The 15780-nt window shown below is 34.9% G+C and overlaps 1 protein-coding gene across 1 annotated transcript in view; it reads left to right on the top strand.

Annotated features, from left to right (window-relative positions):
* The window catches only part of SCEL (sciellin), a 103148-nt gene extending 88472 nt beyond the window's left edge, over nt 1-14676 (top strand). The window contains exons 28-32 of the mRNA XM_063103115.1: nt 3657-3728; nt 6629-6703; nt 10081-10189; nt 12168-12270; nt 13748-14676. Of these exons, the coding sequence (XP_062959185.1) occupies nt 3657-3728; nt 6629-6703; nt 10081-10189; nt 12168-12270; nt 13748-13764 (376 nt within the window). The 3' untranslated portion in view covers nt 13765-14676. The remainder of the gene's footprint in view (nt 1-3656; nt 3729-6628; nt 6704-10080; nt 10190-12167; nt 12271-13747) is intronic.
* The last annotated feature ends 1104 nt before the right edge of the window (nt 14677-15780 follow it).

Here is a 15780-nt window from a genome sequence, read left to right as displayed (position 1 = left end):
GTCGAGAGCAGTTATGGTGTCCTGACCAGCCCTCAGAGAGGCCTGAATTGGAAGTTTATTCATTCTTGGCCAGAAGAAGCTTCATCAGGAATCCTTGGATATTAGCCCTAGTTCTTTGTCATTATGTAACTCAGCGACTCCCTGAGCTTTGACATCTATCTTTCTCTGCTTTCTCTGCTACTTATTGGCTTCCTTATTCTCTATTCTGTATCTTTTGATAACCAAGACTTTTTGCTTCTTCCCCTTTCTGCTTCTTCATAACGTCAGCTTACTCTAGTGTTTCATGGCATCTAATGAATCAAATTAGAAATCTACATAAGAGTCCTGGGCCAATCTGCTAAACAGACTTGACGCACTTCAGGAATATATTCACTTTATATTGTAATTGGATGCCCAAGTAATTATATGCTTTTTAAAAAATTTAATTCACTAGGAATAACTTTAAATGCTTTTTATTTGCATTCTAAAGGATGGAGCCTTTCCCTAAACTAAGTGGCTAGTGATTATTAGAGAAATAAATTTCATAGAGCCATTTCACAGATTTTAAGGACATGTAACACTTCTTAAAAATTCTATAAAGATAGGGTAGCTAGACAATTTTATCTGTTCATCAGTTGATGGGCATTTGGGTTGTTTCCACAATTGGGTTGAAATTAGTTGTTATAAATAATACTGCTATGAATATTCATATACAAGTTTTTGCGTGGACATATGTTTTCATTTCTCTTGGGTATATACTGAGGAGTGAACTTGCTGTATTATATAGTAATTCCATGTTTAACCATTTGAGGAACTGCCAGACTATCTTCAAAGCAGGAACAGCATTTTATATCCTCACTAACAGTGTATGAGGGTTTCAGATAGGTAAATTTTCTAAGTGTTTTCCACTGAAAGAAACATTTTCTCAAGGATAATTCCATTTGGAATTCTATAAAATTTAATACAAAGTTTGGGTTTGTATTTTGTAGAGTTACTATTTAATGAACTATGAGTTATTACTTAATTAAACTGTAGTGATTGATTGAAAGTTACAATTCAGCAATTTGTTTCAATGAAAGATAACTTCCTAAGAATAAAGCTGTCAAGTGACAAACATTTTGAGTCTTGAGTTCTCATTTACAAGGATTATTTAAGGCATTTGAGGGAAATGCTTTGGCAGAGGTTCTTTTATTGCACTAGTTCTCAAACTTTTGTGTACATCAGAATCATCTGCTGTTTCAGGTACCATACGTTGAGAATCAGTGCTCTTTTGGGTAAGATGTTGGACTTTCCAACATTTAAATCAGTGGTTCTCAACCTTGACTGCATGTGGACTCTCTAGAGAGATTTAAAGGATAGTAGTACCCAAGCCATACCCCAAACCAATTAAATCAGAATATCTGGAGGTGGGACCCAGTAGCATTTTAAAAGCACTACAAGTTGTTCCATTGGTTACCAAAGTGTTGTTTCTGCAGCTCCATTTCTATACTTCTAAATAACAAAAAAATTAGTGTTACCATATGTCACCATCTCGTGAAAAACAACAAGAACAAAAGACTTGGCAACTATCACAAACCCTAGGAGACTAAAAGGACATGATGAATGTGGAAGTGGTATCCTGGATTGGATTCTGAAACAGAGAAAAGACACCAATGGAAAAAACTAGTGAACTAGTCCTATCAAATTAAGACCCCACCCTTACCACTCCACTGAACCTTTATTCCCCCCTATAAGCCTGTCTCCAAATATAATCACATTGGCGGTTAGGGCTTCAACACACAAATTTTTTTTTTTGGGGGGGGGGACACAATTCAGTCCATAACATCTACAAATTATTTCCCTCTCCTGTTTGCAGATTTTGTCAGCTGATAATATTTGATTTTACATTGCTGAAGACAATGCAAACACATTTTAAACTCACTGATAACCTTTGTTTTTGAAGCTATTTGTTAGAGTTGGGTTTGATATTGTATATTGTATGACTTGAATATTTTCAGACAATTCCTTGCTAGGTTTATTATTCCTGAAATGACATATTCTAATGATCATATTAGAAAATCTTCTAATAGTATTAATTCCATCTTCTCATTACTTAGTACCATTTTTAACTTGGCTGTATTTCTTGAAACAGATCCCTTAAAACCAAAACATGATTTTCTGTGTGCCAGATGTTATGATGTGAACAAATGTTTTCCTTTTCTTTAAGAGCCATCTTAAAATGGAAGGAACAGCCTGTTTGAAAATGAGAAGGCTTGATTAAGATCCAAACTCTCCTTTAGGTTTTCACATCTCTCCTATGTCAAAGTTTACTAACATGGAGGAAAAGGAGCTAACGTGTTCACTATTATTGCTTTAAGAACTCCTTCTGTTGCATAGGGAAAAGCAAATATGCCTATACTTTGTTAAACACAGTGACATTTTTAGTTTAACAGAAATCTAGGTCAGAATTCTGCAATCTTCAAAGTATTGCCTTTCATGAAAAGCAAAATGAAGACTGGAATTTCTCAAAGCAACACCTGAATCATTTTCATTAAATTGATAAACTCACAAATATATTGTACATGGGAAGTTTCCTAAAATGGCACTACTGGTGTGAAAATATTATGGGAACTAATTTCAGATGATTTGTGATGTTGATTAAAAGGTATTCTATCCATGTGTTAGATAATGTGGCACATGTCTGTAGGTTATTTTTAAAGGTAAAAGACAGTGGTTTCTGTGGAAGGAGTAAAATAGTACATGTATTCTATTTGTGTATCTGTGCAGAAATAAGGGAAACATAAAGAGGTTTACTGTATGCAAAATAATGTGAATTGAGCAGAATTTTAATAAAACAAAAAACTTTTAAGTGGCTTTGATTTTAATGCTAAACACTGTGTTTGCTTTCTCAGGCTAGACGGCCACATTAATGGATTCACCAGTGGTCTACACAACCAGTCCAGGAGCACCACTGCCTATTCTTATGAAGCCAGGAATAGTCTCAGGTACTGTGGTTGATTACAAAACAAATGACAAATCTGTTCTCCATTTCTTTGAAAACAAATCCTATACCCAACCTGACCCTTCCTTCGAAATGCAGAAATTTCTTTATCTGGGGTTATATGTAAACAGTCTTATACAAAAGTGTTGAGTTAGCAACTCAGTCATTGTGGTGACATCTGGACAAGGAAGTGTAAAATGTGATATTTTCCCGAAAAAGTCTACAATAAAAAAGCACGACTGTGACACTGGTATTGACATCTTTAGGCAAATCTAAAGGTTTCATTAAATCAGATGTTGTCATGATATTTAATTAAGGCTTACTTCTTGTTTAAGGTTTATGGGGAAAGTTATGGTTTGGAAATATGAATGGACATCAGGGAAACGCACTAAAACATATCGCACAAATATTCAAAATAATCTTCATGCTCTACAACAGATTTCTTGAGTGACCAATCATAACACTATGGAAGTAGGCCAAGACAGTGGAAGTTAAAATGGGAGGCACAAAGAAATTTTGCAGAAGTAGATTAATACCACTTTAATATTTACATTCCAACAATTATAGTTTAGAAGAAATATACAAGCATTACTCTTTGCACTGAATTTGTTAATAGCCTTGTTTTTATTATCATAGCAAAAAAACTTTAAACATGAAGTTTAAAGGGATGTGAGTGTGTTTGTGGTCTGTATTGCAGCTCCAATGTTGGAACCAAGCATTCAGGATCAAAGGATACTGTTGTGTACACAAGGACATATGTGGAGAATAGGTATTGGAAATTTATTTTAAATATTTTGCTATATTTATAATTTTGAAATGATCTATGTTTAACAAGAGATGCTATTATTTTACAGTATGTGTTTTTCAAGTTGAAGACCATCTAAGAGTATATCAAGTTCTATGTCTATTATTCTTTATATTTCCAATAGTAAGTAGTTGGTAAATAATCATAGTCATTGGATGGACTAAATAATATTGTAATATAACACTGCATAATAAGATTGCCATTTGAAAGTTCTCACATAAATGTATATGACTGTATGGTTATAATAAGCTTTATAAAGTTACACAAATATTCCTATACTAATTTAGAGTCCTATCCTACCTAGAAATGGTTCTGTCTACTGTTGTGTGCCTCCAATCTGAAATAAAGGGTATAACTTTGAGCAGATGTACTCTGGCCCAAATTACAGGGACTTGATGTCCCATGAAATCTGCTGCTTGGAGTGATGGATATTGAGGAAAATATCAACTAAGGTCGGGGATTCACAACTGATTTGGTTCTCAAGGAATATGAAAACAAGAGTTGGCCTAATTGTGGGGTAATGGAATGGTGGGTAAAACAACTGTGGATATACATGACATGATTTAATCAAAGAGACCTAAGAGCAGAGTATCAAGGGAGGTCTTCTGTGAGAAGAGGTCTGCAAGAAATTCAGTACATGTTAGGAGGTGAGCAAGCCTCCAAAAATAGATTTCTCAAACCCAAGCATAGTTTACCTTATAAAATGCAACCTCAGGATTGATTTTTCTCCTTAATCCAGTTCTTACTCTATAGTGTGTTCAGGTCAGTGATTTCTGCTGTCTTTTAATTAAACTAAAAGATAAAATATTTCAGGATAAATTTTAAAATAGCAAGTAGTTACTAAATTTGAAAGAAATTGGTAAATAGATAAGTAGTTTCGAAGTAATGTCACAGTGAAGGCAAGACACCATATATTGGCAAATGGAATAAAAATAACATAGTCATTTATTCTATATTTATGTAATAATCTCTATCAAACATTGTTACCCTTATGGAATATTACAACAATATATTTTGCTTTTTAAAAATATGTCTTATGGGAACAAAATGCCAAACAACTATAATACTGATTTTTTAAGAAATGGTGATTTTTTAGAATTAGGAATATTCTATTAAACACTATACTTTCTTTTTTTTTCTTTCTTTTTTTTTTTTTTTAAAGTTGACTGGTAAGGGGATCTCAACCCTTGCCTTGGTGTTGTCAGCACCACGCTCAGCAAGTGAGCCAACTGGCCATCCCTATATAGGATCCGAACTCGTGGCCTTGGTGTTATCAGCACCGCACTCTCCCAAGTGAGCCACGGGCCAGCCCAACACTGTACTTTAGAGTTTTTGATTTATTCAATAATTGACCAGAAAAATATTAAATTTATTCATGGAAGGGCCAAGACTAACACATACTTGAATTATTTAACTATGATGACTATAGTTTATTTTTTAATATACTTTAGTGTATATATGCATGTGTGTATCATGTACACATACAGAACAGCAATTCTCAACGTGTGGTCTCTGGGCCAGCATCATCAGCAACATCTAGGAACTTGTTAGAAATGAAAATTCTTTGGCCTCATTCCAGACCTGCTAAAACCCAGAAACTTTGCAGGTGGGGACCAGCGATTTGTGTTTTAACAAACTCTTCAGGTGTTTCTGATTCACATTCAGGTCTGAGAACTCTCTCTCTGAAAGGTAATATTAATATTGTGGCATATCAAGCCAATAGTGTGTAGGCCAGAAAGCTACTGAAGGATTGGAAGGCCTCTGTACCTTAACCTAACAAGGACAGTGATGCACCTCAAGCATCCCTAACTTTCCTAAAATCTGTACGGACAGACAGTGCAATATACTATAGAGTGCCTAAAATCAGATTTGGGGTTGAATCCTTGTTTGTCATTTACTAATCACATAGTCTTGGCAAAATTACTCTTGAAGTTTCAGTTTTCTTATCAATAAAATGGGAGTAATGATATATGCATCATGCATAAATATGTGCAAACTCACTTAGCATTGAGGGGTTACATGTTTCATGAAACAGATTCTAGTTCTGACAGCAGTCTGCCTGTGGGAAGTTTGGAAGAAGAGATAGATTTCTCATCAAAAAGTCCCATGTGAGGTCTGTGGAGTTATCACTCAGTGTTTGAAATAATAGGAACATATTGCTTCCAGTCCTAATATACTCCCAGGTAGCATAAGTACTTGGGAAGCAATCACGAGGAGCCAGCTCGTTATAGATTTCATTTGTCTCCAGGAAACAGTGACATTTACAAACTGGGACAATCTATAAAATAGAAAAGAGAGGACTTTTAAAAATTATTCTTCTTTTGCTTTCATTCAAAGTCATTCTTTCTTGGATGCTTTCAAGTAAAAAAAAAAAAAAAACTTCTAGAGCTTTCTCTAATTTTTAGGAGTTTCCGTGTCTCCCTGTGAGTGGCATGTGTGTGTATGGCTCACCTGCCTGTGCTTTGTGTCTTTCCTTTGTCTATGTTAGACTACACGGACTGTGGGGTGAGGCCAAAGAATCTTACAGCTTTTTTTTTTTTTTTTAAGTAAATAAGTAAGGCGCAAGTATAAATTTCATGAAAAATGGTAATTTCTTTGCCTGCTCACATTTGTTCCTATATTTTTTACTCTCTATTTACTTTGGTAGATATGACAACTTAGAGGAGGCATGTGTGTCAATACTTCTACAGATTAAAATATTAAAGGTGTCAGTGCATCATCCTGGCTTGTCACTTTACACACACACAAATATAATAAAGCTGTGTGAGGGATGTGAGTGTGTTTCCTTACCTGTGTACAGGTATGGACATCAATACTAGGGAAAATAGCCTGATTCTCATATGTCCATATATGTTTGCTTCTAGTAAATCACCAAAGGATGGATATCAGGAGAATATCTCTGGAAAATATATACAGACTGTTTATTCAACTTCAGATAGGTGAGTATGTCTGTATTTCCATACATTAAAGTATATATGTATGTATATACACAGGCATACATATATATGCGTATATGTACACATATATATTCTTGTCATCCTTTGTCCTTTGTACTCGGAGATGGCTCTCTTGATGCTAATTGTTATAGATATGCATGAACAGAACAGAGTACAGCTCACTAACAGCAACCTCTGCATCCAGGAATTTGCTTCTTGGCTTCCTGGCTATTGCAGCTCTCTGATTTTAATGCACATTATTCCAAAAGACCTTTCTGTGACTTACAGCTGGGTCCCAGGACAGCCCCTCTGCTGCTGGTGATTCCCAGGAGTTCCCATTACTGCCACGTTATTAGTATCTAGCTTCATTGCATCACCAGACTGTGCCCTCAGCCTTCCCTCCTTGTGGTTTTTTGAAGCCGTCTCGCCTGACACGGCTGCATGGATGTGCTGCTATGACCCACTCTGGACCCAAGCTCAGCTCCCAGAAGTGGGGTGAGGATCAATATTGATTTAGTGCTGATGAACTGGCCTCATTCAAGGCTTTTGCTGTTCATGATCCTCTTTACCATTTAATTTTAAGTGGGGCACCTACGTAGCATTCATGAGAGTGTGGCCTGCAGATTTCCAGTAGAGTAAATAAAAATAAATAACTAGCATTTTAACCTAACCACTGGAAACTAGCCATAATGCAAATGTCTGATATATTCCACTGATGGTGTTTATCTATAGCAGGAGCTGGAAATATGATTCATTGAGAGTAAGGACACATCTGACTTTTATGTGTAGCTTAACCTTCTAATTCAGTGCTTGGCACCTTACAACTAACTACTCAGTCAACATTTTCTGAAAACATCAACCCATGTCCTATTTGCTAAGGGAAATATGAATGGACCTGGCATCAAAATTATATCCCTTTTCTGACACTTCTACAAGATGTTGTCCATTAGCAATACTCTGCTAAATGTCCTGCCTTTAAGTCACACCCTTCTGAGTAGTAAAGTCATCTAATATAAGCATTAGAACTACAAATACTGTCTAGATAACTAAAACAAACAAACAAACAAAACAAAGCTAAGTTTTTCATAAAGTAATAATGCTTTGGAAAGATCTTTGACTTTACAATCTTAATGAGGACAATGCCAACATCAGGCTTTCCCTGGGCTTGTTTTTTTTTTTTTTTTAAACATTTACTTGGACATATTTGTGGGGTGCAGTGTGTTGTTTCAATACATGCATATACTGCACAATGATTCACTTAGGGTAGATAGCACGGTTTTGTACCCATTGTTCTACCACTTCTTCCCCCGCCCTCCCCACCCTTATATTTTTATTGTTAAGTTAAGGAAGGAAAACATTCTTCATACAAGTATTGTTGTTAATATGAAGAATTTCAGTCCTGTTTCTAGAGTGGCTTTCAAATGTTTCTTAGTCATCAGTGCAAAAGTCAATTCTCCAAAGGCCAGTGAGTCAAGCAACTTTTGCTGTTGATTGTTGTGTGAACTGACTTCTCACTTTACAGGATAAAGACCAACTTCCTCTGCACATTCTCTGTGGTCCTCCAGACCCTGCTCCTACTGATGTCAACCACTTCACACACCCTCGTTGAACAGCTCCTTTGCACAGCTTGTTCCTTCTGCTTGGAACTTCTCCATGATGCCCCCCACCCACATCCCACCCCTCCCCGCACCATGCTGAGCCCACCTGGAGAGCTCCTTCTTCTTCACACATTAACCCATATGGCATTTTTTTCTGACAAGCCTTTCCTGACTTCTCCCCAGGGGTTAGTTTCCATCCTAGCTTTGCTGTGCTGACTCTTTCCACATACCTATGGTATCCTACCGTCATCAGATCACACATCTGGCTTCCACAGTGGGAAGAGCTTCTCATCAGAGGAGACGATCCACCGCTCTGGATTCCCAGCTCCTATAGCTCAGTGCCTGTGGAATGACATAGAGCACCTATTTTCTGCTCTTGAAGTGCTTACACTCTTCAATGGGATATTTAAGTGTGTGCGTACATGTGTATGTATATATGGATAACCCACAGGAAAATATTTGCCAGGTATCTATAAACGAGTAACTACAGAGTGAACTGAAAGAAATAAATACTTGTTTATGTACATAAGGGTTAGGGGGAGGTTACTAGAATGACCGAAAGTAGGAAACCAGGCCAGATTTACCTACTCCAATATGTTTCTTCCCCTACCTCTTCTCCCTCCTATTTTCCCTTCTCTCTGCTTCTACTCCTGGGCTTGATGATAAGATAGTGGCCCCTGGGCATGACTAGCTCATCTCAACACAGTGAACCCAATAGATCCCATGGGCAAGCCAAGGACGCTGGGACCACGCTGCCTCCATTTAAACCCTGGCTCTGCCACTCACTGGTGTCGTGACAGCAGCAAGTTATTTACCCTTCTGTACCTTAGTTTCCTTTTCTATAAAGTGATGATAATAATAGTACTAGCTTCTCAGGCATATTGTTAAGAATAAATGAATTTATGTAAGTAAAGTACATGGAAAAATACATTTGTATATTAAGCACTAGATAAGTATTGGCTGTTTTTATTTCACCACCTCATTATGTATTCTACTCTGGAAATTTCAGCCTGCATGTTAAAGCTCCAAAATTAAACTGTGCAAGGTCCTATATAATATCCTAAGACCTTCCAAAAGGAAGGCTTTGGTGTGATCCAGGGTATTTTGGACTCTGCTGATCACATCTATAGTTCACTTTTTGTTGAAAGTTATTTTTCTAAAATAAATAATAAAAATTTTTTCCCCATCAAATTTGGTGGGGTTATATCTTTCTGGAGAGTATAAATTTTGTCATGACAGGTATCCCTGTATCTTGAGTCTTACAATGACACCAAGAGGAATATTTTGGTGACTCTAGACCCTAGAGTCCTGAGCACTGCAGATTCATCATTTGTGGGTTTATTGACACACTCTTGAACAGATTTTTATTTTGGCCCTATTAAATGTTTTGAGAGTTAAAACTGTGTATTAATCTTCAGCATAATTTTTCCACATATTCTATAAAATTATATACGTAAATTAATAATTAAAAACCCTCTTCTAGCTTCAAGCAGTACTTGTGACTTAATTCTTAACATCTTTGTCCTGCTCAGATGCACTTTGACTACTGATGAATTAATAATTTGAGAATTTCTATCATGTTAATTCTTTGACATCATTTTGAGGTAACTAGAAGAATCAATTCTATTACTAGAACAAGTAAACCTCAAACTTTCCTTGAGTTTTGCACAATTTCCTAAAGTATTATCAAAATTAATATATCATTTCCACATGCCTTTATAGGGAATACATCTGTCTTTTGTATGGTGGCAAATTTATTTTTAATTGCTTATGTCCCTATAGGTCTGTCATTGAAAGAGATATGTGCACTTACTGCCGAAAACCCTTGGGTGTAGAAACTAAAATGATTTTAGATGAACTACAAATTTGCTGCCATTCCACTTGCTTTAAGGTAAGAATGTGTTTATTTCACTTAACTAAATATGAAATTACATGATGAATGGAATAAAAATACTTTTTAATGAAATGCATGAGATGAAGTTAAAGTTTTTAGAAACACTATCATCCACATTAATAATGCACTACTTAAATATTTCTCAGAGTTCTGTGCCAAACCTCAAAGGTTTGTAATTACCATCCTGGTTTTAGGCTTAGAATTGATTACTGATACATTTATTCACTCCTACCCTAGAGATTTAAATCTGTGAAAAAGATAAACACTTGTTCTTTTAATAAAAGTTTTTGCAATATTTTAATAAATCATGCATTACATAAAATATATAATGAAACCAAAAAAGGAAAATAGACTGTTGAGAAGAAAGCTAGCGGCTTTTACATCATCAAATTAGGACTGATGGGTTTAATGATAGTTGAAACTCAGTTTACTTTTGAGAGCATTATTAATTCTAATTACTTGTGGCTTAATAAGTAATAATAAAGCTTTCACTGGTAGCATGCTTCATAGTTTGCGCTTTTATAGGCTATTTTTTTTTCATTCTTGCATGAGCACTAAACTAAGAATCCGAAGACATGAGTTCTAGTTCTGTCTCTTCCAGTAACTGTGTCTGTGTGACTTTGGAAAGCCACCTAAATTACCTTAGCCTCATTTTCCTTACCTGTAAAATGAGGTAGTCAACTAGACTAGTGGTTCTAAACCTTATACATAATAAGCATCTGAGCAGATTAGGAAAATAAAGAATGCTTGGGACCAGCCCCAATTATATCAGGCATATCAGAGATGATTGCTGGGCATGGATAGTTTTGGAAGCTCCTTAGACAGATGTAATGTGCAGGCAGTTTGAGAACCATTTGCCTAAATCTATGGATCCTTTCTAGTGCTGATATTCTATGGTTCATGCAAATAATCTAACCTGTCAAATAGATGCAGTACTTTGTTACTTGATTGCTTCTCTTACAGTGACACATACCAATTAGAAATATGGTACTTCATTTTGAGAAAAAAGAAATCCAATTGTAGGATATAATATGTAGAATTCCATATAAAAATATAATCTGAAGATTGCATAATTATTTATGAGACTATGAAGTTACATTCTTTTCATTATGAAATATATTCAGTTAAACAAAAGCTAGTCTACAGCTCTTTATTTAAAATTGCTATGAAGAAAATTTTCTAAAACAAGAAAATTCTCCTCCTGATTATCACTTTTGGTAAATAGAAATAATTTTGACTTACTGTACTTTAGATGATTTATTTCCATTTGCAATGTAATTTCAATAAAATATGACTAACAGAATAAAAACGTCCTCATGCTCCTAGAAAAAGACATTGTTCTATAGCCATGGTAATAAAGAACCACCTGACCTGGCTTAAACATGTCCAATTGATCAATGACAATTTACTTCAGTAAACTTCCTTCTGAAAGCCAACCAACCAATCAGAAACAGCCTCATGCTTGGAAGTCAGCCAATCAGCAGTGGACAGGTCTAATGCTTGCCTTCCTGCCTCTGTAACAAACTATCCCCCTAAACCTCTAAGATCAGCAGCTTGTTTCGCTCAGTGAAGTTATGCCTGGACAGCATAGCTCTCCCTTACGTAAGCAAATAATAAATGCAGCTTTGTGTTTTTGTTTGAGATATTGAGTGGTGATCTTGATCTTGGCATACCCAAGTTTTGGAAACTTGTATCTACTCCATTGTAAGTTAAGTAAAAACTTTAGTGGTAGATATGCCCTGAAATGTACCTCCATGGTAGAGAGATGATGTACCAATTTATTTTAAAAGTTCAGCACATGTATTATAGGCAAGTCCGCTCTCAATTTCCTTGTAGTTTCTCTTGAGGCTCTATCTGATTGTTGCTATGGAGAATAGTCTTCAGTGAATTGAAAGGGCTTTTCTATCCCTGTTCCTCTAAGAATCTAGACTTCATCTATAATGTGAACTTTATATATTGTTTATTTCTTCTTTAGTGTGAAATATGCAAACGGCCTTTGGAAAATCTAAAAGCGGGTGATAGTATTTGGATTTATAAACAGACAATACATTGTGAACCTTGCTACTCTAAAGTTATGGGTAAGTGTTACTCTCTGTAAGAAACAATAACTTTTGCTGACATGACTGAGCATTTAGCATTATTGAAAATGATGTATTCCAATAAAGTAAAAATGTTTTATGAATTATATTTAACTAAGAATTCAGCTGCAGATAGTTACACTATGGTAGTATTTTGTTTAATGGTATAAAATTACCCAACATTTATACTGTCTTCTGATATCAAACCAGACACAGATACAACTAAGCAAAGAGGTCATTTATTTTAGAAAATTCTCCATTTCTATCCAAAAGTGATAGTTTGTTTTCCAAACAAAAATAGATCTTCTCTGCTCAAATAATTGTTTCAACTGAAGTCCATTTTTGTGAATGACCTCTTACACTTGCACTTCAACATATTTTTTTTTACCTAATTTGGTTATAACATTAAATGCCTTTTAATGTTACTTTTAATGGAAAATTTAGAGTTGATGCTATATAATTCTATATTAAATATAGCATCTAAGTATTTTTTTTAGCAATTTAAGACCAATGTTATTATAATTTGGACTCTTAATTAACATAAATAATGTGAGAAGTAAACATTAAGGACCTGTATTTTTAACTAACATTTTCGATGAATTAAGCATGAAAGGCTTATAAGCTGATTTAAAAGATGTGCAAAGTGCACGATATATTAGCAAAATAAAGTCCTGTGAAACTTGATTGGTTTTTAAAAAGCCAGTATCCACATTTTGTTTTTATATTCAGTAGTAAGTAGATAGAATAACCAAAATGATATTGAGGGGCTGGTCAACAGCACTACATGAAAGGCATTTTTCCCCTGATGTTTGTGTAGTGAATTTAAGAGGAACATTTGGGGTTCCTATAGGGATCCAAAGTATGAAATTTAATGACAAATGTGAGATATTCATGAGGTACTAGGAGGCTACATCTAGAAAATGCTCTGAAGAATATTCAGAAACCCACGTTCCATCAGGCTGCAGAATCAATACAAGAACAAACCTAATGATATTCATACTTTGCCTTCTATTTTCTGCGTCTTCCAGACTGTTTTCATGTTCACTTTTCTTTCTAATTTAGCAGTCTTATCATGATCCAATTTTATATCATGGGTCTTGATGTGCATGTTGGTAGCTCTAAAACTTCCAGTCTCCTAGAAGTCTATGATGCGGCTTAACGGTGTGGTTAACAAAAGACTCAGAAGTTTTGTGTGTCCTTCCCTGCCTGTGTAGGCTTGCGTTTTTTATAGTACATAAAAGTTGTCAAGATATGGCTCTCAGGCATCTCATAAACATGTGTGCCAGGCATCTGGTACTTTATATATATAGTATGATTAAAAGCCACAGTGATGAATTCAGGAGTAGAAGGAAAAGTGGAATGCTCGATCCACCACTACCCACTGGATGAATGATTGTTTTTTTAATTTTAGCTATGGGCTGAATTTAGCTATGTACTGAAGTGTATATCTAACTGTTATTTTCTTTAAATCTTTCAGCAAAGTGGATTCAATAATTCTGGCACATGGAAATCAAGATGAAAAGCATTCATTAAGGAATTAACAGTTTTATATTAAGAATATGTAACCTAGAAAAGCTTTTACACTGAAGACCAACTCTCATAAAGTTAACAATTCTGCTATTGCATAAATAACATAATTGCCTTCGGTAAGGTCATACACATGAAAAGAAACATCTGGTATCTGGCTAGATTTAGTGATAAAAAATTCAAGTGGTTTTAGTTACTGATGTCAAAAGAATGACACTTCTGATGTCAGTGAGCATTGTCAGCCCTGGCCAGGTCCAGCTCTGCTCCGTATTTTGTCTGTGCCTCATGGTTTCCATTAATACCAAGTTTCTTATTTTGTCACCTTTATTTCCCAAAGACTTTGGATTGACAGACATTACTGATATCCTGACAAACTCTAAGAAGCAAAGATACTTCCTTCATCTGCAAAAGAAATGCTGATAAAATTTTTTTATAAAGTTTGGTAAAAAGACGTTAACATAAAAATTGTATGGACCTCAGAAAATCAGTTAAACTTTCCAGATCTCTGTGCCATTATCTGTAACATGAGGTACCCTGGACAAAATGATTTCTAAGGTACCTTTTCACTCTCCAAATTCTCTGACTCTAAAACAAGTTTTAGTTTGCTCTTTAGAAACATATCTGTACATGTATTTGTTAAGCATATTGACCTAGAAAAGATGTATAAACAGTTTAATCTTAATGTCATCCTTCTGTTTAACACAGACATGGTTTTTAGAGACTGTGTTTTAAAACCAGAAAGAAACACATTTGTTGGTAATAGGTAAAATAGTATGACGTGTATAGTTTACATATTATAATTTGTCAAATTTTCTTTGCATGCATTTCAAAATCTGGGTGTACGAATAATCTATGAGAAGTAATGGTTATGGACTACAATAGACATGTTCTTTAGCTTGTTCAATGTATTCATTTTACATAGCACTTTATATTCACAGAAGGCTTATAAAAATAAAATGAGCCATTGGTTACACAGAGTCTTTTTGTGGAGTGTCTATAAATATCATTCATTAACACTGATTTTGCATAGCTTTTATTCTAAAAGAGATTTTTCTGAAGAAAATGAAAATTCAATAATCATGGGAAGAATCAGTATTATTACTAACACTGATAACTTGAACTAATAAACTATTTAATGAGCACACAGCAACTGTTCCTTGAAGGGAGGTGTATGGAACATTGAGGTGGGGATGGAATTCTAAGAAAGTTTTAAGGCAGTTTCAAAAAGCTGACATAAACTAGGGAGATTAAAGGATGATCGTGTATTTTTCAAGTGTTGATAAATTCAAAGAATTATTCTCCTGTATAATAATTGTACACATCTGTTCCTCTTTGAGACTGGTCCATAAAGTGTTAAATACAAAATGCTTATCAAAATATAGCAACATATAATCACTGTTCTATGGAGAGAGAGCCAGAAGAAACAATTAATAATAATTTGATATTCATTAATTCATGCTTGATGCAAAGTGGTGGTAATTGAGCCATATGTTTTATTGTTCTTTTATTACATGCTATCAGAGTGGATCAAAAGAAATAATTTTCTTAGAGTTGAAATTCACTGCAGAAAAGGATGGATGGAATGGTATCCCTCCCTTTTATATAAAGTGCATTAACATCTCAATGCTTTTGTAGTAATTAAAAATCATCTGAATATCATTTTAAAAGTATAAAAACCTAAAAGGAACACATTTCTCACTTTTCTATAGCTGTTTAATGGGCCCTTTCTTCTACAACAATGTATTAAATCAAACCAAAAACTGTTGTAAAAATGGAATAAATATAGAGTAGAGGGAGAGAGCAGGGCTTCTGATTCATTAAGACCACTTCATTGTGTCTGGGGTTTATTCTCAGTATAGGAATGACAGATTCCCAAAACAATTTGGAAGATCTCATTTTTTTGTAGCCAATTAATTATATTATGATTGGCATGCTTTTTCTGGACACAATTGTCTAAATCTAGGAATGCTGGGTCCTGAATTC

The sequence above is a fragment of the Cynocephalus volans genome, chromosome 7 (genome assembly GCF_027409185.1).
Source record: "Cynocephalus volans isolate mCynVol1 chromosome 7, mCynVol1.pri, whole genome shotgun sequence".
Lineage (NCBI taxonomy): Eukaryota > Metazoa > Chordata > Mammalia > Dermoptera > Cynocephalidae > Cynocephalus > Cynocephalus volans.
This window is presented reverse-complemented; position numbering and strand designations above follow the sequence as displayed.